The following is a 22,818-nucleotide window of genomic DNA, read 5'->3' on the forward strand; positions in this document are numbered from 1 at the left end:
ATTCTGCTCTTTTACATCTTGTAGAAAGCCACGTTACACATTCATATACCTATATATGGCCATGAAAGCACGTTGTCTTTCAAGCACCTTTTACAGTATGTGGCCAGATGTTGAAAGCTGAATATTGAATATGAATATGCTTACTAGTACACATTTATTCAGTTGGGATTTAGAGCCTAGAGTCACGATCGCATCCATATGAACCACTGGATCATGTTACCAAAACACAGAACCACCTGCTTACCACCACAAAGGCGGGAGAAGCACCTACAGGCACTAACATTTTTAATTATATTTATACAAGTGCATAACATACTCCTCGTCTTGATCTCTTATGATCTTCAAACTGCTAAGCAACCAAATGCTTTAGTGCTGAATCAGTTTCTGAAGAGCTCCAGTGTACAAAACCAAACTGTATGTTTCTGTGTGTCCAACATAATTAACCACAGTACTTTATCAGAACATAGTCCCAGCCTTTTATTCTAACAAAATGCAGTCTCATTAGTGCCAAACAGACTGGAATAATGCCAAGACTGGAAAAAGATACGCAGAAGGTTATTAGTTCTAATTCTGACCTGTATCAAGATCTCCAATCACATATATGCTGGCTCCGATGGGCACAGCTCCATACACGAAAGAAGAACTAGTTGGGATACATAGGTTCTGGTCATTTAGATAAATCCACCTGTAAAAATAGTAATTAAAAAATGGTGATTTTTATTGAGCACATTAAAACATCTGGATTATTTTTGCAACTGTAATCAGTAAAAAGTACTTTTTCAAATATATTAGCAATTAAAGGAGGGCCAAGGAGAACCTCTATCCTCTGCTGGATAATAGGGGAAACATAGTGACTGAGGATGAGGGAAAGGCTGAGGTACTTAATGCTGCTTTTGCCTTGGTTTTTAATAGACAAACCAGCCATCCTCAGGGTACTCAGTTCCCTGAGCTTGATGGCACAGATGGGGAGCTGACTGAAATCCCCATAATCCAGGAACAGACAGTGACCTCCTGCTCCACTTAGATGTATACAAGTCTAGGGAGCTGGATGGGTTCCACCCAAGAGTGCTGAAGGAGCTGGCAGAGGTAGCTTGCTAAGCCACTCTCCATCATCTATCAGCAGTCCTGGTCTAGTGGGCAGGTCCCTGAGGATTGGAGGCTGGCCAGCGTGACGCCTCTCTACAAAAAGGGCAGGAAGGAAGACCCCAAAACTCCAGGCCTGTCAGCCTGAGTTTAGTGCTGGGGAAGGTCAAGGAGCAGATCATCCTAAGTGAGATAATAAAGCACCAGCAGGAAAATGGAGGGATCAGAACCAGTCAGCATGGGTTCATGAAGGCCAGGTCCTGCCTGACCAACCTGATCTCCTTCTACAACAAGGTGACCCTCCTGGTTGATGAGGAAAAGGCTGTGGACATTGTCTATTTGTACTTAAGTAAAGCCTTTGATACTGTGTCCCACAGCATTCTCCTGGACAAACTGACTGTTCATGGCCTGGATAGGAGGATTTTTCACTGGGTTGGAAACTGTCTGGATGACCGAGCCCAAAGATTGTTGGTAAATGGTATCACATCTCATTGGCGAGCGGTCACTAGTGGTGTCCTTCAGGGCTCGGTGTCAGTGCCAGTGTTAACATCTTCGTTGATGATCTGGATGAGGGGATTGAGTGCACCCTCGGTAAATTTGCAGACAACACCAAGCTGGCTGGGAGGGTTGATCAGCTGAAGCATAGGGAGGCTCTGCAGAGGGATCTGGATAGGCTGGATCGATGGGCTATGGTCAATGTATGAGGCTCAACAAGGCAAAGTGAGGGTCCTTCATTTGGGTCACAACAACCCCATGCAATGCTCCAAGCTTGGTGAAGAGTGGCTGGAAAGCTGCTTGGTTGAAAAGGTCTGGGGTTGCTGACTGACCGAGCTGAACATGAGCAGCTTGTGCCCAGGCAGCCAAGAAGCGAACATCCTGCCCTGTATCAGCAAGTGTGGCAGCAGGATCAGGGCAGTGATTGTCCCTCTGTACTGGGCACTGGTGAGGCTGCACCTCGAATCCTGTGTTCAGTTCTGGGCCCCTCACTATGAGAGAGACATTGAGGTGCCGGACTGAGTCCAGAGAAGGGCAGTGAAGCTGGCAAAGGGTCTGGATCGCGAGACTGATAGGAATGACTGAGGTACCTGGGGTTGTTTAGTCTGGAGGAAAGGATTCTGAGAGGGGCCTTATCGCTCCCTACAGCTATCTGAAAGGAAGTTGTGGTGAGGTGGGGATCAGTCTCTTCTCCCAAATAAGTGATAGGACAAGAGGTAGCAGCCTCAAGCTGTGCCAGGGGAGGTTCAGAGTGTATATTAGGAACAGTTTCTTCACAGAGAGGGTGATTAGGTATTGGAACAGGCTGCCCAGGGCAGAGGTGGAATCACTGTCCCTTGTAAGTGTTCAAAAACAAAGTAGATGAAGCCCCCAGTGATACGGTTTAGTGGTGGCCTTGGCAGTCCTAGGGGAATGGTGTATGATCTTCTGACTCAAAAGCAGAGTGTACAAGTTCATTTTTTTATGTAAAGACTGCCTAGTTCAGGACATTCTGGCACTTCCTAACCAGGAAAAGCAATTGGTACTGCTGTATGTGAAGCTCATAATACTTGATCCTGAAGTTGCTTCCTTTCAGAATCACTCCACTTATCTGTATAACCAACCCATAATGAGTTCTTGCAGCCATCCAATATGACTTTCTGGAAGGGAACAGGCATATAAGGGAGCCTTTTCTACAACAATAGATAGAAGACTGGCAATTAAAACTGCAATGGATTTGGAGGAAAAAAAATAAATGTCTATTACCTGGAATTGAAATAGACTTTCCTGATCACCCACCAGACTCTTTTTGAATCATTTTCTTGCTCCTACTGTAACCTCAGTGTTCATTTCAAGTGTATTCTCATTTCAACACTGAAATCAGCCTGACCTTTCTATCAAGGGAAAAGCAATTTTCAATGTTGAAGCCTTTGGAGACCAAGTAAGTAGTTTCCTCACCCAGTGGGACACTGACTTGTAAAGATGTCCCATTTATCTAGAGCTGTTAGCATCCTTTCTGTGGGTCTGAAACAATTTTGTACAAAATGCTGCTGCACTTCTGCAGATGCTCTCACAGTTACTGTTTAGAAAACCCTAAAAACATACAAATCAATGCTATTTTAACACAGCAATGCTATTCAGCAGTTTTAGTTACTACTCCTAGATATTTTATCAAATAATTTACAGAGAACACAAAAGCTTGAAAAACTTTTGAAAAGCATCCCATATATTTTCATGGCCATACCTGGTTAATTTGAGAGAAATTAACATTAGGAAAAAATCTTGACAGATACTGTTGACCTTTGAAAATTCTGCGTTATCTTAACCCATGATTCAGGAGCAAACCTCTTTTCCGGCACTGAAGGATATGCTGCTACTTACTAATTATCTTGGGGAAAGAGATCAAATTTTAAAGGCCAAATGAAAGGCTCAGCTGTCCAGTACTGTCTGTGCTGTACACGCAAGTATTCTGATTCTGTAGAAAGCAAGGGAACGTATTGTAGCAGTCACAGAGGAACTAACAGCAGCAGAAACAAAAAGCCCTCTACACTGGTTCAGAGCCCCTGTTAAAGAGCAAAACATCTCACACCATGTTACATTAGCTTCTTTTCCTGACTGTGCAAGAGGACACAATATTTTCACTGGTTGTTGTGGTTTAAGCCCAGGACACTGGCTTTTAGCTACTAAGCGACCTAGAAATTATGAAAACTGATTAAGTGGCAGAAAAATGCAGGATGACTACTGTAATTCCTTTCTTTTTTCTTTTTAAAATAGTAAATACAGGCCCACATTAAGGAAGAAAAAAACAACACAATTAGACAAGTTTAGTCTAGCTACTGACGAAGTTTAGGCTTGGAAAATATGTGAATTTCATGGGCTTATCTGCACTAGATACTCAGGGCATCAAAGTTCAAATAAAAGTACCCTAAACATATGAGGCCTAAGCATCTTCCTACTGTGTATCACGGAAGGATGACATTAAAGTGTGTGCAGTTGCCTATGAAAAATCACTGTCACCCTTTCTCAACACATATACTTTAAAAATCAGGCAGAACTTTTCAGGAACAGAGGCTTTAGCAGTTAAAACTAGGAAGGAACAAAGACAGGAAGGGCAAAGGGTCACATTTCTTCAGAATTTGACTAAGTTCCAGCTCCATGTGGGTTGTGCCTGCTGTTTGAACACCATGGAAAAAACACCATGGCAAGAAATTCACAGTCTTCAGGAATCTGAAGACACTCCTTGGGACATAGCTCTTGTGTTTTTCCCTGGGAGGGCTTTACTCAACCCAAATCAGAGAGTAGCAGTGGAGGGAAGGCATGTACCTCCGTAACCACATTGCACAGACAGCAGTGATTACTCTGAACCTGAAATATGCTTCCACTAGTGTTAAAAAAAAGGAAGGAATCCTGATTCTTTTTTTCAGTCTTAAACAAAATAATCCATCCACACTGCTGTGATTAACAAGCAGGATGGCAAGTGTTTTGTTTCCAAGTGAGAAGTAAATAAAAAAGTGATACAGAATCAATGTATTCCACACATGTCACCTAAAGCTTACACCAGCTGTGAAAGGAAGCCTACAAATGAATGAGAATCTTCTCCATGTTCCTCTCCTCTGACAGTGCTGTCAGTCACTTTGTTTTCTCATCACATTTGCATAAGCATTCTTCTAATGAAATTCCTGCACACTGAATGGGAGAATCTTCCTAATTACACATACTATCAAATCTGATGGATGGACGACTCGGTGGATAAAGAACTGGCTGGATGGCCGCACACAAAGAGTTGTGGTCAATGGCGCAATGTCCGGCTGGAGACCAGTAACGAGTGGTGTCCCTCAGGGATTGGCCTTGGGACCGGTCTTGTTTAACATCTTTTTGCTGACATGGACAGTGGGATTGAGTGCGCCCTCAGCAAGTTTGCCGATGACACCAAGCTGTGTGGTTCGGTTGATACGCTGGAGGGAAGGAATGCCATCCAGAGGGACCCTGACACGCTTGTGAGGTGGGCTGATGCCAACCTCATGAAGTTTAACCATGCCGAGTGCAAGGTCCTACACCTGGGTCAGAGCAATCCCAGGCACAGCTACAGGTTGGGCAGAGAAGAGATTCAGAGCAGCCCTGCGGAGAAGGACTCGGGGGTGTTGGTTGATGAGAAAATGAACATGAGCCGGCTTCAGTGTGCGCTCGCAGCCCAGAAAGCAACCATATCCTGGGCTGCATCAAAAGGAGCGTGACCAGCAGGTCGAAGGAGGTGATCCTGCCCCTCTGCTCTGCTCTTGTGAGACCTCACTTGGAGCATAGTGTGCAGTTCTGGTGTCCTCAACATAAAAAGGACATGGAACTGTTGGAACAAGTCCAGAGAAGGCCACGAGGATGATCAGGGGACTGGAGCACCTCCTGTATGAAGACAGGCTGAGAAAGTTGGGGCTGTTCAGCCTGAAGAGAAGGCTGCATGGAGACCTCATAGCAGCCTTCCAGTATCTGAAGGGGGCCTATAGGGATGCTGGGGAGGGACTCTTTGTTAGGGACTGTAGAGATAGGACAAGGGATAAGGGGTTAAAACTTACACAGGGGAAGTTTAGACTGGATATAAGGAAGAAGTTCTTTACTGTGAGGGTGGTGAGGCCCTGGAATGGGCTGCCCAGGGAAGTTGTGAATGCTCCATCCCTGGTGGTGTTCAGGGCCAGGCTGGAAAAGGTCCTGGGTGACATGGTTTAGTGTGAGGTGTCCCTGCCCATGGCAGGGGGGTTGGACCTTGATGATCTTAAGGTCCTTTCCAACTCTTAACTATTATATGAGTGTATTATTCTACAATACTGTGTTACTAGATTTAGTTGACTACTTAAGATACTGTTGGAAGCATTCCCTTATTTTTGTGATGTTTCAGGAACAAAAATAATACTTCTAGGGAGTTTTTACCAAGTAATTCGTATTGCTTCTGAACAAGTATCTCTCCCTTATCTCCCTCAATATCTGCAAACTTTCATAATGCTTCTGAACCAGAAGCTCATGAAGAGAAGAATGCCTACCCCACTTACAGACCACCAGTGGCTATACCCCAGGACAGAGATCCATCAGCAGGTCTTGCAAAGAATCCTAAAGCCAATCTGTGCTCTATTAAATATTTCAAAATATTCACATCAAAAACAAGAAACCCAAAACACCACAGTGTTTACAGACAGCATCCAACTCTCCACACACTTATGCAACACTAAATGATATATTATAAATTAGGAACTCTGGCAGAAGGACTGACTGACCCATGAAGGTCCTTAAGATTAATAAGATTTCCTGCTGTTTACAGAGTAAAGCAATGCTGGAACATTGAGTGAAGGATACCCTTAAATACCCATGAAAGAGGAGATGGAGATGTTAATCGATTTTTAGCTCAATTGGTATTTTAAGCAGGGTACAATAAAGCACATTGAGCACAAAGAGCTCAATCCATAGCCTTTGAAGATAAGAAAAAAAAAAAAAATCTACATCCTGCAGACCTGCACTATGACATTTGCTATTTGCTATCCTTTGGTCATCTAAATTTATTCATGGTCATGACTCAAAAAATAGACTGACAAAACATTTATTAATTGAAATTAACAAAAAACTCACTTCCAGAAGTACTTCAAACGTAAGATTTGTTTTCTACATTATCCTGTCCACATTTCATATATATGCTACTACCCACACTCACTTCATTTATTTTATGATTTGCTTATACTGCGTATCTTAAGAGGAGCCTCAGTGTTTACTCTTCTGCCACCATGAAGATTTCAGCACATCTCCAGTCTTTACAGAAGTCTGCGTCATGGTCAAGAATAACAATTTTGGAAGACTGTGCACTGCGAGTTATTCTGGAGTAAGTTACTGTCAATGTAAGCAATATTAAACAAGTCTAGTCCTTTAATCCAAGTCAAGCCAGAATTATGCCAGTTTATATGAATTAGTATGTTTATATACTGATCTAAGTACACACTTAGACATGTACACTGAGTCAAACTCAGATCCTCATGGACTCTGGATGATGCCAGGCCCTGTGTTCTCAGGTAACGAGAGCCAAGGCACGTATGAAAGATGATGCCGATCACACACGTGTGCCTTGCTGCACGTACCTGCAAGCCAACAACATCTAATGGCTGAACTCACAGTACAAAACATTCCTTCTATTCAAAAAGAAAGTGAGTATGGTGGAGTTCTGCACTTACTTAAAAACAGCTGGAGAAATCTGTAGCTCATTACAAAGCATGTAGTACAGAGATGTAAAAAAGCGTTGAGTTTTAGTTTGAGACTGCTAGGATTTATACACTGAGCTTTCTGACTCACTGCTGCTAAATGATCTTGCAAACACGTTCCTCCTTCCCAGAGATCTCTTAATCCAACACTTTTAGACTTCTCTGCGCAATACACACATACACCGTCAATGCAGTATTTCAGTATTACTCCTCCACTGTGACCACAAAAAGAATATGTGCTGAAGAGTCTGAAGGTACTTGTATCAAAGAATCCAACCCCACAACCCTCCGAAGGCACCAGGGTACTGAAATCAGGGTAACTGTTCGACTCCAGGAGGTGGAGCAGTATGAGATACTGCAGTAACACTACACTCCCTCCTGGCCAGCAACAGGACTCCTGCCTCCCAGGGCTGAAACTGGGGGCCTTCCAAAGCCACAGAGCACAAACCCCTGATAGCAGCACCCACTGCAGAAGCTGGGCCATTGTCCCAGTCTTTGCTGCCTCCTATTTCCAAAGGAGGACACAAAACCTGTGTACTACCTGCAGCGCAAGCACACCTGCGGTCAGAGTTAAACGTCTAAGCTCAAATTCTATGCAGTGGCAGAACAGAAAGGCAAAGTCTGAGTATCTCAGCAGCCCTCAACACGTGCCTCCTGCAGCAACTCAAGATCCAGATTACCTGCTGCTACTGTCAGCCCTCCCTCTGCACCAGCACAGCGCTGATGCCACACTACGTATGGGGTGTAAGAACAAGATATGAAGCAACTGGATGATTATGATGATTTTACTTGAATCCTGTAACACCTCTAAGATGCCAACATCAGAAGCACTGCCGCGCTGCAGCCAGCAGGTGGCACCAAAGATTTTTTCAAACTCCACTTTGTGGGAGCTCTATCTGAAACAACCTACACAGGTTCAAACATCGATCAGCTATAAATGCTTGGAATTTCTTACCTCTAGCTTAGGAATTCCCAAGATGCGAATCCCTGGAGATAGGATTGGATCATGGAGCAGCATCCCTGTACATACTTCCACTCCTCCAGACGCACTCATAAGGAGCCTAAAGCATGAGTACCGGTAGAGGGCAGCGGTACTCTAGCACTTAGGCGAACTGCAGGGTGCAAGGGAAGAACGAGGCAAACTACCTGCATATTCAAGGAGTTTCTCCTGCTTAAGCACACTCAAGACATGGTGGCTCAGGGCTTTAGGAGTGGTATCTTAGAGAGACACGCCACTGAAGCAGACAGCCCTTTGTAACAGCCATATTGTATCATAAAAGGGAAATTGAACAACATAGGTACACAGCACAAATGTAAGATGCTTTGAAGTGCTGGAGCAAGGGCGGGGGGAGCAGACAGGTAAGTGTGTAAGGCATGTATTTTTTATCTTTATAGTTGCAGCTAGTTACCTTTTAAACTCATCATGATAAAATTCAGATTTGCACGTCACCATCTCACTGGCTTGACTGTCATCACGACTCCTGACGCCGCCAAATACATAAAGCTCAGAGGCAACTCCACAGGCCACTGCCCCAAACCTGAGAATCCAAATGAGAAAAATAAGTAAATGCAATATACCAAAACAATTTCTTATATCCTTCTGAACTTTCTTCATTTTCTAAATTTATATACACACATACATAAATGTTTAACTAGATGAGTCATAATATAAATTATAAACACCTAATTCAGACCATGTAAAAGAACAAAATAGCAGAGTATTAATCTCTGGAAAAATTCTCAAGTTCTAGTTGAACTACAATCTCTAGTTTTCATTTTGCATTAGGGAAGTATTCCTTGTAACATCAGGAGTGTGTTTCTACAAAATTCATATTTATTGCCAAGATGCTCATCTTTACTCAGCCGAGTTAACTACAGGCCACCAGAAAGACATGATGAAATTGACAGGTCATCTTCAGGGATTCATCAAGGAAAAGACAACTCCTTCTCACCAGAGTGTTAAAGGAAGAAGTTTGTACACAGCAGCCTAGCTGTCCCCTTCCATTTTCACTCACCTTCTCTCTTTCAGAGGACAGATTGCTGTCCACTGCTGAGTCCTAGGGTCATAACACTCAACAGATTCAAAGAGTTTCCCATAGGAGCCTCCACCCATTGCATAGATTTTCTTCTTCATAGCTGCATAGCAGCCAATCTTGTAGAAAAAAAGAAAAAGCAGATCTAAAATGACACGCAAATGTACCATATTGAGAGCTCAAAACTATATGCACATACACACATGTATTTAGTTGCCTGCACCACATGTCAAACAATGCCACACAAAAATATTCAGCCACAGTTTTGTTCTGGTATATGAAAAAAGCAGCTGCTCTCTCTTATTTCGAGACTGTTATAACTTCTACTTGAAGCAAAAGGTTGGAATATATACATATATGTTGGCATTAACTATTAAACATAAGCAATGTGATAACATACAATGCAGTTTTTACCTTTCTAACCATGGTCAAGTCTGGCTGCTTGGTCCAGGTCCGGCTATAAATATCGTAGCTCTCCATAGAGATGAGCTCCCTTTCACCGTCCTCACCTCCCAGGATATACAGAATTCCATCAATTTCTACCACACCAAAATTATGTCGTGCCTAAGGAATATCAATAAAGTCAAGACTGTAAAACATAAGCACCACTGGGAATAAATCAGTATGACCTTTTTTCCGTATATCTGTCTGCAAAGGGTTATTGCTATTATGCCTGAGTTTAGGTTTGATTTGGGATTTTTAATGATGAAGTCCTAAACTCCAGAATAAGATTATTAATTTATTCAACTAAACAAAATAAAGAGTATTCAAAAAATACAGAGCAGCAAAAGCCAAAAAAGACCACACAGAAATCTAAGAAAAGGGCTTGGCCCTATTTCAGTTTGCACAGTAGCGGTCTCCATGATGAAGCTGTTGCTTTAAGGTCTCAAAAGCAGCAAAACTCAGACCCATTATCTGTGAAAAGGCAGCTCTTCTATCTTTTACGTAGGAGAATAGCTACCCTCAGTCCCACAGCAAACAGAAAACACAATATATTGTAAAGTCTTACTCCCAGTAAGCAGGAAACAATGCATCGTAACTACAAATGTAGCCAAAACTACACGTCTTTGCCAACCAGAGACTAATGAGGAAAATCCTGTGGCAAACAACAATTTCTGAATAAACACCCTATGCTGATATAAGAAGATAAAAACACAGGTGTATTAAGGATGTATGTTTACAAATAATAAACTGTACTTTTTGATGGAATGCAAATTTGAAGAAGGAAGCATTAACTCAAACCAAACCTAAACGGGTCTGTGCAAGCCAAGTTCTGTATATTGGCCAGTCCTCTCTCCACCTTTTCTACACAGTCCAATTCCTTTGTCCATTTAACAGTTTTCTTGTTTTAGAAGGCCAGTACTGGCAGAACATTAAGTATACTATATGACTGTTTGCTTATGAAATTCCTGAAATTTTGTAGTTCATTTTTACAGCTAGGTCTTCACTAATTGTTTAGTTTTTCCAGATCCAGCAGTCAGTATCGGACCAGAAGTATAACAGGTTGTAAACACAAGTCAGTCTGTAGCATGATTTTGAATGTGTAAGTTGCAAGTGACTGGAGATTCACAGTAAAATTCCCAGAAGAAAAGGAACATCTTGCCATAACAAAAACTTAAATCCCAACAGCTAGATAGAGATCTTGCCTCATTCATTGGCGGTAAGGAGCTCCATGAATTGGTATCTGGGTCGTATTTCTCTCCAGAGCTTAGCGTTCCCTTGTTTTCATCCTGACCACCAAGCACGAATAAAAACCCTTCTGTAAAACAAAATGCAACATGATCTTAAAAGCAACACTCACACTTGTACACTGAGTGAGACAAGGTGACTGGTGAGCTCTATCCTGGAATTCACTATGAGATTCAGATCAGTCACAGGTCAAACTCTGGCCTGGAGAAGGTAAAGCATATACTTACATCTCGACTAAAGTCTACCCTTGTATATACTCCTCAAGATATTCAGTGATGCAGCAACTAGAATTTCCTTAAAACATGGAATACTCCTGGAGACACAGATGTAGCAGATTCCCACAAAACGTTGGGGGAATAAGACACTCAGATGACAGGGATTTTCACAGAATTAAGTAATGTTTTGGGCAGACAAAGGGGAAGCATGAAATAACCCCAGTGCAGTCAATCTTAAAGAAAAAACATAAGCTGTATTTTGAGGCACTGGTAAGTTTTTATAATATTGACTTTACAAATACAAAGTTCCCCTTTACCTGCTGACAATACTCCATGATTGATCCTTGGAATACTCATAGGAGCAAGTTCAATCCAGAGCTGTCTATTGGGATCATAAAGAGGACACATACATCGCATCACTGAGGTTGGTTTCCGTGATCTGAACACAGTGGTGGGGAGGGAACAAACAAAAACAGAAAGACAAGACAGTTTTACGAGTTTACCATTAACAACTTGTGTCCAAAGATTGCTTGTTCATTTTCTAGTGTATCTGGCTTTCATAAAGTGCCGAATCTGGCATTTTCTGGTAGGGAGAAGACCCCCAAACCAGACGTGTGCAAACCGAGTTTTGTACAGACATGAAACCAGATGTACTTCATTTGAACTCTATCTGCCTGTAATATCTTTTATGAAGGAACTTTAAGCAAACTAAAAAGAACTGATAGAGAGTACTAGTAATGTCTGAGCAAACCAATGACAAACTGACATGCAAACTGTTATTGGACTACTTCATTACACTTCTATAAAAACCAAACATCTAAGTGCTGAATGTATTTAAACAGGACAAAAACCTCCCCTCCAGTACAGGAGGCACCCAAAAAAACAAAAAGGGATTATTGTGAGGAACAGGGATTTTCACCTGGCATCTCAGATGCACCAGTAATAACTTTTTTTGGAGACCACAGATACTATAAACGAAACAGTTAAAGCACGTTCATTATTTTTAAGATTTGTTATAGATGTTTTTCAGATCATCAGAAAAGAGCTTCTCCAATGATTTGTGCTTATTTTGAGTACAGCCTCTTCAGTTAAATAAAAACCAGTCAACACCTACCGAACAAACACCATGTCCTACTCTCTTGTACACGCTGCATGTTAGAAAATTATCACAAAATAACTATTTATTGCTGAATCACTCACAAAGGTATTTTAGGTGTGTCTGACCAACTTAAAACCAAACTCAAGTGACAGAGTAATAAGCCCATTAGGTGGACATATTCTCTCCACACTGTGTTTTCAGACATGCCACAAATACTAGACACCTGCCTCTTTACCAGGTGTGACAACCTGTGGTACCACTTCATACTTACACTCGTTCTTCTCCACCAACAGTCACTATACACTCCGAGTAGCCCCGGGGCTTGAAGGAGGCCAGCATCGCCTCTCCCTGCTGCGGTGGTGTGAGGGGAATGTTGTTGCACTCTTTGACGATCTCCCTTACCAGCGGTTCACTCATCATCTGCTCACGTAAATATGCTGAATCTAAGCCTGAAACCCACACTGCTGACATGACATCCTTCATGTGAACCTACAGGAAGAGAGAAATGTCAGAAAATCCCCGAAGCTTTACAGAACACCTCTAAGGCACTCCTATATACAGAAGCATCTATACTCATTAAAAACTTACGTTTTTTGATATTTGGAAGTAATAACAAAACTTACAACATAGTGTTATTAAGAAAATACATCATCTTCATAGTTTCACTACAGACGTGCTTTCTCCCCACAAAATCAAGATTATATCAAATGCCAGAAAGTTGCCTTCTTATTTACTACTTATTAAATAATAAAGGCAGCAGATAATACATCATGAACACAGCCCTCACCCTGTTACTGGGTGCATCCGCTGTCTGCATTTCGGGAAAAATTCAACTAGTTCTATAAATGCAAGATTATCCCTGAACTAAGTGTCTCTATTTCAAATTCCTACCAACGAAAATAAATGCTCCCATTTGGGCCACATTCAAAATATAAACATTTGGATGTCCTGACCTTTCTTGATTCAGAATCATGAGAAATCCACCTAATCACTGCTTCAAAGACGTATTTTTCATTTCCAACATTGAGCTTTTCCATCGACAGCACTTCTTTCAGTTTTTGAGGAGTCAGTTCCAAGAATTCCTCTGTGCTGCTGACATCTCGAAAGTGAGTTTCCAGATACTCTGAGGCAAGGTAGTGAACATGATGCAAACAATAGTGCAGTGCAAAGTCCCGAATACCAATACAGTTCTCAGCAGCTATGCAACCTTCTAAAAACTCACAGCAGAGAGTTTTTAAGTCTGTAAGCAGCAGGAGATCAGCTGCTTGTACCACATCTTGGATAGTTTCTTCATTTAGCCTGATCTGAAAGAATTAATTTAGAAGTTATACTACTATCTCACTCATTAGTTTAATGACATGTCCACATTCATTACAGTCATTCTCAGCGGCTACAAAAATGTATTAATGCCAAGGTAAAACTTAAGAGAAATTTGTATGATAGAACACATTCATAAATTAACACAGGGACTGAAAGGCATTTGCTTGACAGGAATTTTGTGCCTGAAGTAACCATAAAATTGCTCATCTAAACTGAGAACATAAAATTACTTTTGCCTCAATAAAGAAATAATTATTTAAAATGCATATCCAGAAGATAATGTCAAACCACATCTCCCTTTTCTTTTTCTGATGAAAACTAAACTCATTCAGCAACCTCCACCTCCAAATAAACTGGACGCACCAGCTAAGGCTACGGGCACAGAGATCTGAAGGGACATGCAACCAGAGGCCAGAGAGGTGGGCATGAGGGTCAGTAAGGGAAGATGCCTGATGTACTGCAATGTTCAGTGCCAGAGTATCAATCTCTTTTGCTCTCAAACCAGTTCTTTTTTACAGCTATCAAAGACTGCATGTTTTAAAGCAGGTTACTGAATACAGCCACAAATTTCAGTACATCTGACATTGCATGTGACATTTACTCATTTACAGCCCTTCCTGGCTGCACTAGAAGAGCAGAGACAACTCCTGCAGAGCCTATTCCCTCTACTTCACATGCACAGCCCCAGCATGACATACCACTCTATGGAAGTTTTATGACAAAGCTTTAAAAGTCAATAGGTTTATCTTTCAGGACAGCAGTGTTAAAACCCAGGTTACTTTACCAAATATTCAATTTCTGTCTAGTTTATTTGAATACCATACCTGCCCACTGAAGATGTAGTCTAGTATCTCTTTCATGATATCAACAGATATCCCTTCAAGTTCAATCTTGTACGTTGAGCCATCATCCTTTGGAGGATTATAATTCAATTTTGTTCTAAGAGAGAAGAAAAAAAAGAAAAAAAGAAAAACCTCACAACTTGGACATTTGTTGCTCTTGGTTTCCTGAAGAAACAAATGCTAGCTGTGGATCATGTGAGTGGTAACAGGTACGTTAAAACCTTACAATATGACGTGAAAATTGTCTCTCAAATTAGCACAAAAAAGATGTATGTATTGTCTTAGTATCACTCATCACATTTCCAAATTCAACAAATACATCAGCATTCTAAGCTACCCATGGCATCAGAGAGCCAAAGTTAATTTTTCCCAGCTCACTCATCACAAGCACTCAAAAATTTCACTCAGAACTTCAAACAGAACAGCAGCTCTGCTGACAGATGAAACACAAGAATTTGCTTTAATAAAGGTGGGAAAAAAAAAAACAAAACAAACTAAAACAAAAAAAAACACTTTAACAACAAAAAATATTTTCAATGAGCAGATGTGACCAGAATATACACTGGCAGCACAAATATTTGGATTGAATTACCATTTTTGTATAGTTTATGAAGTTATCAGCCTAATGCTATGCCTGGCTGTAACTAAACTAAGCTGAGCTCACAGCTGTAGGAAACAGCCCATGTGCTGCTCAGCTGAGCTTTAAATATTCATTTGCATCAGTGGACGCTTCACTTATGAGCAATTTCTTTAGAAATACCAGGGAGAGTTTGATGTACCTTTGAATAGTATGGAGGGGAGCTGGGGGAAAAGAGGAAATAAAAAAATAATACAGCAGACAGCATCATTTTCCATCTTAGAGCAAACCATTCCATTAGAGCAAACACTTTTTGCAGGAAAGACAACTCCAGGTGCTCAAAAGGGAGCAGTCTCCACCAGTCTAATGAACACAGCTACAAGAGCTAATAAAAGATCATTTTGAACACCTTTTTTTCATGCTTTAGGCAATGAAGAATACATTATATAAAGAACAGAAAACTTCTTTTACTACCTTCACATCTCTATCACAGCACATTAAAGCCTTAAAAAAAAAATTGTATTCATTTGAATATATTCCTAGACAAAGTAAATTTCTTAATGTGAAAAGCTGTAGCTTTTGTAGGATGGAAGCGTCAGTTCAGCACAGTCTTCTGCTGTCCGCACTCATACTGAGTAAATATATAAACAGGACTTAGCTAAGGACAGATTCTGCTTCATTTTTTCATATCAGAATAAATAAGTTTCTCTCAAAGTAAGATATAACTCGCATCAAACAAAATCATAGACTATACAGAGTTATTTTAGAGTGTGAATAAGGATGGCAATTTTAGCCCTGAAGTGAATCGTATTTGTGGCACTGGTCTCACATGGCTCTTCTATGCTGCAAGAGACCTATCACCAGTGAGCAGAACCTCCAGGAGATAACGCTACTCTGATGAGTGCGTAGAACTGTATGAGTTCTGAAGTTAAACTGCCTCACTACGTTTGTACAGCACCTAGCACAAGTCATAATACAAATAATAATGATATAATATGGGTGAAGAAATTGTTTATTTCCTAACACTTGGAATGAAATTAGAAAAGTTAAGCCTGTTCTCTAAAGTCTACATGACCTCCAATAAAGTACATGCTGCAATAGCTGACATTGATTTGCAACTTGTCAGCTAAGAACTCCTAAACAGAATGTACATCACAAGCAGTACTATACAACATGTAGCTCAACTCACACCATCCTTGCACATACGGAATGTGCACTTTTCATGCCTACAACCTCCAAAGGAATGAAAGAGCATGTACATACAGAGTTAACACACATTTCACTCTAAGAGAGTGAAAAGGCTTCTTTATGTGCATTTTCAAAACTATTCAAACTAGATCAGTTTTGTATCAACTAGACTCAAGTTTTGGGTTTCTTGTTTTTTAATGAAAGCTGCATCTGGGATGAAATTGTGTTTTAATTTAACACAGCATGTATCAAGGCTTGCAGCATCTGGCTTCCTTCACAAGAGAGCCAGTCAGGTGGTATCGGGGCCTTATACGTATCAGGTACTCATGAGTAGCTGGTACGGTTAACTACACAGTGGTACCTACACAGAACCTGGGTAGTCCAACACATGGTGGAGCTCATAATGGATGCAAAGCATATAACAAACATGTTTCATGCCAGCACTAATCAGGAGATTATGGAAAGGACTGGTGCTATTATTTATCACCATCTTCCATCTTAGCATCACCTGTACACACCCAACCTAAATCACCTCATTGCACGGACTTTACGCTGACGCCTCCTGGTAACAAGAAAGTGTTGTTCAGAGGTTTTGGGTCTTATCAGGCTAGGTGTTCTAATTACTGGCTACTTTTTCAGGCATCAACAGTTGTTAACCTGAAAGAAACAAACCAGCCACCACAACACAAACCCGAAGCAGAAATATAAAAAGCTTTGTCTGTCCTGAGAAGCAGTAGGTAAACATCTGTCCCATCACTTTAATTTGTTAGTTAATAAACTACTAGGTTATTTATTTCAGTACGGATTTCTGACATTAGAACCATTTCCAAACAGCAGCTGAAGGTACTTTTTGTCCCTCACGTCTAGTACTGCAGGACAGCTACTGGCTGTTGGTAAGACGGGAGGAATAAAATGATGCAAGAACTTATTATAAGCAGGTTTGGGGCTGGAAAAGTTTAAGACAGAAAATTGTTAGTCCAGTGTGGAAAGCTGGAGGAGGAGAATAAAGTAGGAGGTGTGTAAGTGGAGGGCAAGGAGCCACACGTCCTCTTGCATCACACAGCATCAGCTGTTATGAGCAACCACACCTTGCTCACAAACTGGGATCTGGGCATCTTTGCAACAGACAGAACAATGAAGTTTCAAAACACATTTGTTCCCAGTTCAGAGCAGACAGCTCACAGTGGTCCTGGTCCTCTCTTAAATTTAACTTTATAAAAACAGTTTCTAGCTGGGCTTAAGCAGATAGTTTCCAACCTGCCAATATCCCACGAGGGAGGATGCTTTCTTTCCACCATGCTCTTCCCTCCCCACAGCCTGTGATTTGTGCGGCTACAAGCAGCAATCAGCGAGCCAAGCTGCAGAGAGGTACTCAGCTGCAGCATGACTGCTTCTAACACATGCACGTGAGAGCTTCCTACTCCGGACAGCATTTATTACTTTAAAAGCACTCTAAGCTGCCAAAGCTGCCAAACCACAGTAGAAAAGGCTGCCTTAGTCTTCCTTAATTCAGATGCAAGAGCAGAACATCAAGATTCAGAAGCAAATAAAGTTCCCACAGCCAATGAGAAAACCTGTTAGCTAGGAGAGAGCCGACACATGCAGAGCTGAGGGAAACAAACCAAGGCAGCTTCTTCATCCTGTTCCCTTAAGTAATTTAATTTTGAGCAGCTTGACTCCATCCATGTTTTAAAACAATGTTTTCCATTTTTTTTATTAAGAAGATCATCACTGCAAGTTGAAACTGCTTCCAGTAACACAGTGTTCTATAAATGGATAACATCCACACCAACATCCTCTTGTAGCTGGTCAGAACTGCTTGGCACATACTGCACCTTCAATAAGTGGCATAAGAACAACTGGGTTTATATTGTGTTTTGATGTTGTGTGCCTGTGACAAATTTAGAATCTGCTCTTCCACATCACTTAAGGAATACAATCCTAATGAGTCATCTCAAATGGCACTACATGAGGTAGAATGAGGAAGAAAAATTCAATACCTCTTCTGTCTATGTAAGCAACAATATAAGCAAGGTAAATCATTAAAATGAAAGCAAGGGCTTAAGAACGAGCACTGCTGCTGCTAGGAGTGAAAATGCATATCTAATGGCATAAACCAGATTCAAATAATTTAAAAAATACCCAAACAGATAAATTTAAGACTTTCTGCAGTTCTTGTTTAAGTTAAGATGGATCTTCCAACATATTCCTAACTTTAGGAGAGGGAAAAAAAGAAAAACAGTCATACTTGCAACCTTGCAGTCAAGTTCCCTTCAAGAGCACTGTGGTGGGACAGTTAAGATGCACAAGGAGCACATAGAGAAAGGATTCATGTGGCTGAATACTCATTTTCCCTACCTTTTACAGTTGACAGTTTATAGGAGGGGAAGTAATTTACAAAACCCCAGACAAAACAACAAACAAAATGAATATCAAAACAAAATGTTCAGCCACCACCAATAACACTTGCTTACCTGATTCAAACATATTCTTGTGGGAATATTTTTACCTTTAAAACCTTCGCCTTATTTGTAAACTGTTACGAAAAGACAACAGATGTGTTTCTGCAACAGTGACATGAGTTATACTGTTCCCTTTATGAACTTTTGGAATGCTTTAATCCTTAAAGCCCTGGTGTATTGGTACTTAAACAGGTAAAGAAAACATCTGTCTGCAAAGACTGTGCCTTTGTACATGAGAATGCTCTAGACCACGTTCACCTCAGGCAGGTTTATGATATTTAGAGTGAACAACAACTGAAAAATCTGGGAAACAAAAGACAAACACTTTGCTTTTGATGCTTTGCAACACAATACTTTTTACCTGCTCCCACGTCATGGCACTGCAAACAATGCTCTTTACTGACCTACTTACACAGCTGTAGGAGGGTGCCAGGAACCAAACTGCTGGAGACAAGAGGGAAACACTTGGAAAGGAGCTCTTTCCAAATTAGTGATTTTGCTCCAGATTAACCATAAGGACTAGTCTACACAAGCTTTGCCAGGATTGCCACACCAGCAAACCTTAGTATTACAGTAGCAAAGCCATCCTTCCAATCCAAAGAGTAATAAAATTGGGGTTTGGTAATATATCCTTTACCTGCACCACTGTTTGGGTCTTCTCCAGAGAGCATTACCAATTTAAAATGAAGTTATGCCTCCAACAAATGTTTCCAGCAAAGACATGCACCAAACCCAAAACATGCTCACAAAAATGACTCAGTCCCAAAAATGACAAGCAAGTACTTTGAGATTTTGCATCATCAAGGAGAAAATGTGAAAGACTCTACTTTTGATGCAGTTTCCTCCTGACCTAGGCTTCCTTATGCAGGCTTGAGTCTTCAAGTACAAGCTTTCCATGCGAAATCTCATTAAGTCAAATTTAGGATTGACCATTTTAATGGTGAAGTTTTTTCATCTGTCTGCCTTTACCCCTGCAACATTTTCCCCCATGCAGGCTCGTTTTTTTTGCATGCAAAAAAAACCCTTAATAATCACATTATTAAACCGGTCAGGCACAAAAACATGATGCAGCAGTTCACTCCACCCACTGCCATCCTCCAAAAAGATATTTTACAACCAAATCAGAAGGTTTTCTTTGAGGTCGCACCCTGGCCTTTAGCACCACACATTAAAGACAATCTTCACCACACCCTGCAAGGGTGCCAGCTCTCAGGATTTGGCTATGCCTCTCGTATGTCTCTCTTCTTAAGATTATCTGTTAAGTGCACCTTCAGGTCTCAAAGCAGAAGTAGTCCACCTAATAGCACAAAAACGTGCAGAAGTTGCTTTGCTTGGTGTAAGAAAAACAACAATAAGGAATAACTTCATTTTTTTATCTGTCGGAAAGTTTAAATCAGGCAAAAATTTCAGGCTTCTCCCCAAACAGAAAAAGAACAAATTCCTTCAGCAACAGCAGCAGAGGGGACAGCAACAGAGCAGTAAACACCTTGTGGGCTTCACACAGTTTTTTTGTTTACCCTGAAAATCTGAAGTGACTCTGACTACACTTAGCTCATTCAGACCTAGACACAATCTAAATTGGAAATCTACCCTCAACCAGCACGTCTTGCCTAAACATGCAAGTTAGCCCTAAGTAGACAGAACACACACTTGACAAACACAGTCCCCAAGAATGGACCCTTCAGCCTCTCTGCAGCAGTAAGAACCTCCCATCTCATTTTACTTTGGAGTTTTTTAGACAACTTTGAAAACAACCAAGCTGAGCTTACAAACAAGTCAAACACAAACAATGCAGATGAGCTGGCTGCCGGGTACAGGCAGCTCGTGCCATGCACCTCGTACACAGCTTGGCCTCACCTATGTGTGCAGCTGAGTAGGCCTGGTTCAGCATTTGGCTGTTCAGCTCTTCTCACATGAAGCGCAGATCTATTATGTACCTACCAGCCTCTATTAGAAATACCTGACACTGGACTTAGAAAGGTGGTTTGGGGTGGGTTTTTTTTCTTGGTTTTTAAAAGGTGGGAAAAAATTATCTAATCTCTGTTTCTCTACAGGCAGCAGACTATCTGGCATGAAACACTCATCACAGCATCTCCTTAAGGAATTAAATCTGTATCATATTTATACCCTTTTTGTGCTACACACAACACTTGAGTATATTCACTAAATAGACAATTCCTGAGATTTCCATTCCACATCAACTGAAAATTTAGCTTTCTTCTAAACAGTACTCTTACACCCAGTAGGCAGCAGTTTGGAACTAGGACTTCATCAGAAAAGCAAAGGAATACATTCCTGGAATGCAATTTTAAACCAAGAAATTAACTGTATCTTACTTAAAGATATGTCTTCTAAACAGCTTTCTTCTAAACAGCACTATTACACCCAGTAGGTAGCAGTTCGGAACTAGGAATTCATCAGAAAAGCAAAGGAAGACATTCCTGGAATGCAATTTTAAGCCAAGAAATTAACTGTATCTTACTTAGAGATATGTCTTCTTTCAAATTAAGTCCACTTTTGATCTTGCTACAAATGCTCTTTTAGAAGGAACAGGTACAATACCATGCCCATGCTGTTAAATTTACCATTAAATACATTTAAGAAATGCAGTGCCGTGTAGATCATCTCTAACAACAATAATCTAAACATTCTTGTGACTGACTAAGATCATTATTTGGAAAACACCAATGAAGCTGCAGAGAAAACATGGTTTAACCAGGATTTTATATCTCACTTCTCCTATGGGAGAAATAAGCATCAGAGTCAGATTTTCATCACTGCTGGTAAATCCGAAGTCAAGTGGACGTTACAAGTGCATGAGTAATGCCATGGGACAGCTGGAAGATGCAACAAATGCTGTATTTCTTTGGGAATCCAACTGAGGGAGGCATCAGCTCTGGGCATGGTGGGAGCTGGAAAACACATATGTGAGACTATCACAGAAAGTGATGACACAGCCAAGAGGAAAGAGGAAGCAGGAGTGTGGATTTCACTAGCACAAGAAGGAAGAGCCAAGAGTCTGCAATTCAGAGCACTAACCGTGTCCATAAACAACAGCATGCGTTGTACGAGGCAGCTTAAAGTCATTCAGGGGATGTAAACCAATGCCTGAGGACATAAAACTGCCACTAACTACATGGTATTAAGAAGGTATTTCCTTCATAGGCAACAAGCAATTCTGAGCTGACCATAACAGTGATTTTTTTCTTAGTTTTCTCAGAAATATTAAGCAGTGGCACAGCTATAATATGGCAGATGAGGAGGAGACTGGTGACTCCCCTATGTATGGGTAACGCTACACTGGTACTCAGTACCAGCACAGGGAGAAAGCTTTGCACAGTATATAACAGGCCTAAACAGAGAGGGGAAAAAACAAATTCATTAAGTCCACCAGTTATTTTCCACGTGTCAGTCCATATGAGGAAAAAGTTCCTTTTATAACTACAGCTGAGACCAATGCAAACAAAACAGGTTCAAGGAATAAAAACAAACACAAAACCCAAAACACAAATCAAGAAATTCAGACTCATCAATTCCAGATCTTTTTCCAGACACAGAAGCACCTTCAGAGCAGCCTCGCTCCAGCCACAAAATATGTTTTAAAGCTTGTAAGAAAAGTCATTAATAAAAAAAAGATTCTTTTAATAACAGAAGTTTTGCCAAACAGGGCAATTAATGCAGGTGTGTAAAGGCAACCTACAGAGTATAAATTACCCAGACATCCCAAGCAGCTCCATCCTGCCACACCTCCTTCCACCCCAACTTGCCTCTTACATCAGGCAAGCAGATGAACCACATGTCTGCAGATACAAAGAAAGGACAAGCAATTTCATCTCAAGTTCTCCTGCGTAAACAGATGCTCTGATTTCCAGTTCTCCCTTTGTCTGACGTGTAGGAGCAGCCCAACTGTATTTTCTTACTATTTTGAGCTAAGAGCCTTATTGCTTCCTCCCTTCAGGCCATCTTTAGGGGCTTGTTCCAGCAGGAATATAATTAACAACTCCCCATTCAAGCCTGGTATAGTGATTTTTAAATCCCTTTTTAAGCCATAAGTTTTTAACACACCTTTATCACTGTTGCCCCCCAACTACTTATGCAAACATAACA

At 41.0% G+C, this 22,818-nt stretch overlaps 1 protein-coding gene across 2 annotated transcripts in view; it reads right to left on the reverse strand.

Moving 5' to 3' along the window:
• The window catches only part of GAN (gigaxonin), a 31,402-nt gene that overhangs the window by 2,594 nt on the left and 5,990 nt on the right, over positions 1 to 22,818 (reverse strand). Inside the window, exons 2-10 of one of the 2 annotated variants that reach the window (XM_061475045.1) lie at positions 14,467 to 14,581; positions 13,276 to 13,626; positions 12,594 to 12,811; positions 11,541 to 11,662; positions 10,966 to 11,078; positions 9,734 to 9,883; positions 9,302 to 9,438; positions 8,696 to 8,824; positions 576 to 685 (exon numbers count right to left, since the gene is read on the reverse strand). In XM_061475045.1, the coding sequence (XP_061331029.1) occupies positions 576 to 685; positions 8,696 to 8,824; positions 9,302 to 9,438; positions 9,734 to 9,883; positions 10,966 to 11,078; positions 11,541 to 11,662; positions 12,594 to 12,811; positions 13,276 to 13,626; positions 14,467 to 14,581 (1,445 nt within the window). Of the gene's footprint in view, positions 1 to 575; positions 686 to 8,695; positions 8,825 to 9,301; positions 9,439 to 9,733; positions 9,884 to 10,958; positions 11,079 to 11,540; positions 11,663 to 12,593; positions 12,812 to 13,275; positions 13,627 to 14,466; positions 14,582 to 22,818 lie in introns of both variants that reach the window. The other variant, XM_061475046.1, reaches the window with a different exon arrangement.

Source organism: Pezoporus flaviventris, unplaced genomic scaffold (assembly GCF_033815535.1).
Source record: "Pezoporus flaviventris isolate CSIRO_AGI_PZ_B2104156 unplaced genomic scaffold, CSIRO_AGI_Pfla_v1 ptg000082l, whole genome shotgun sequence".
NCBI lineage: Eukaryota > Metazoa > Chordata > Aves > Psittaciformes > Psittacidae > Pezoporus > Pezoporus flaviventris.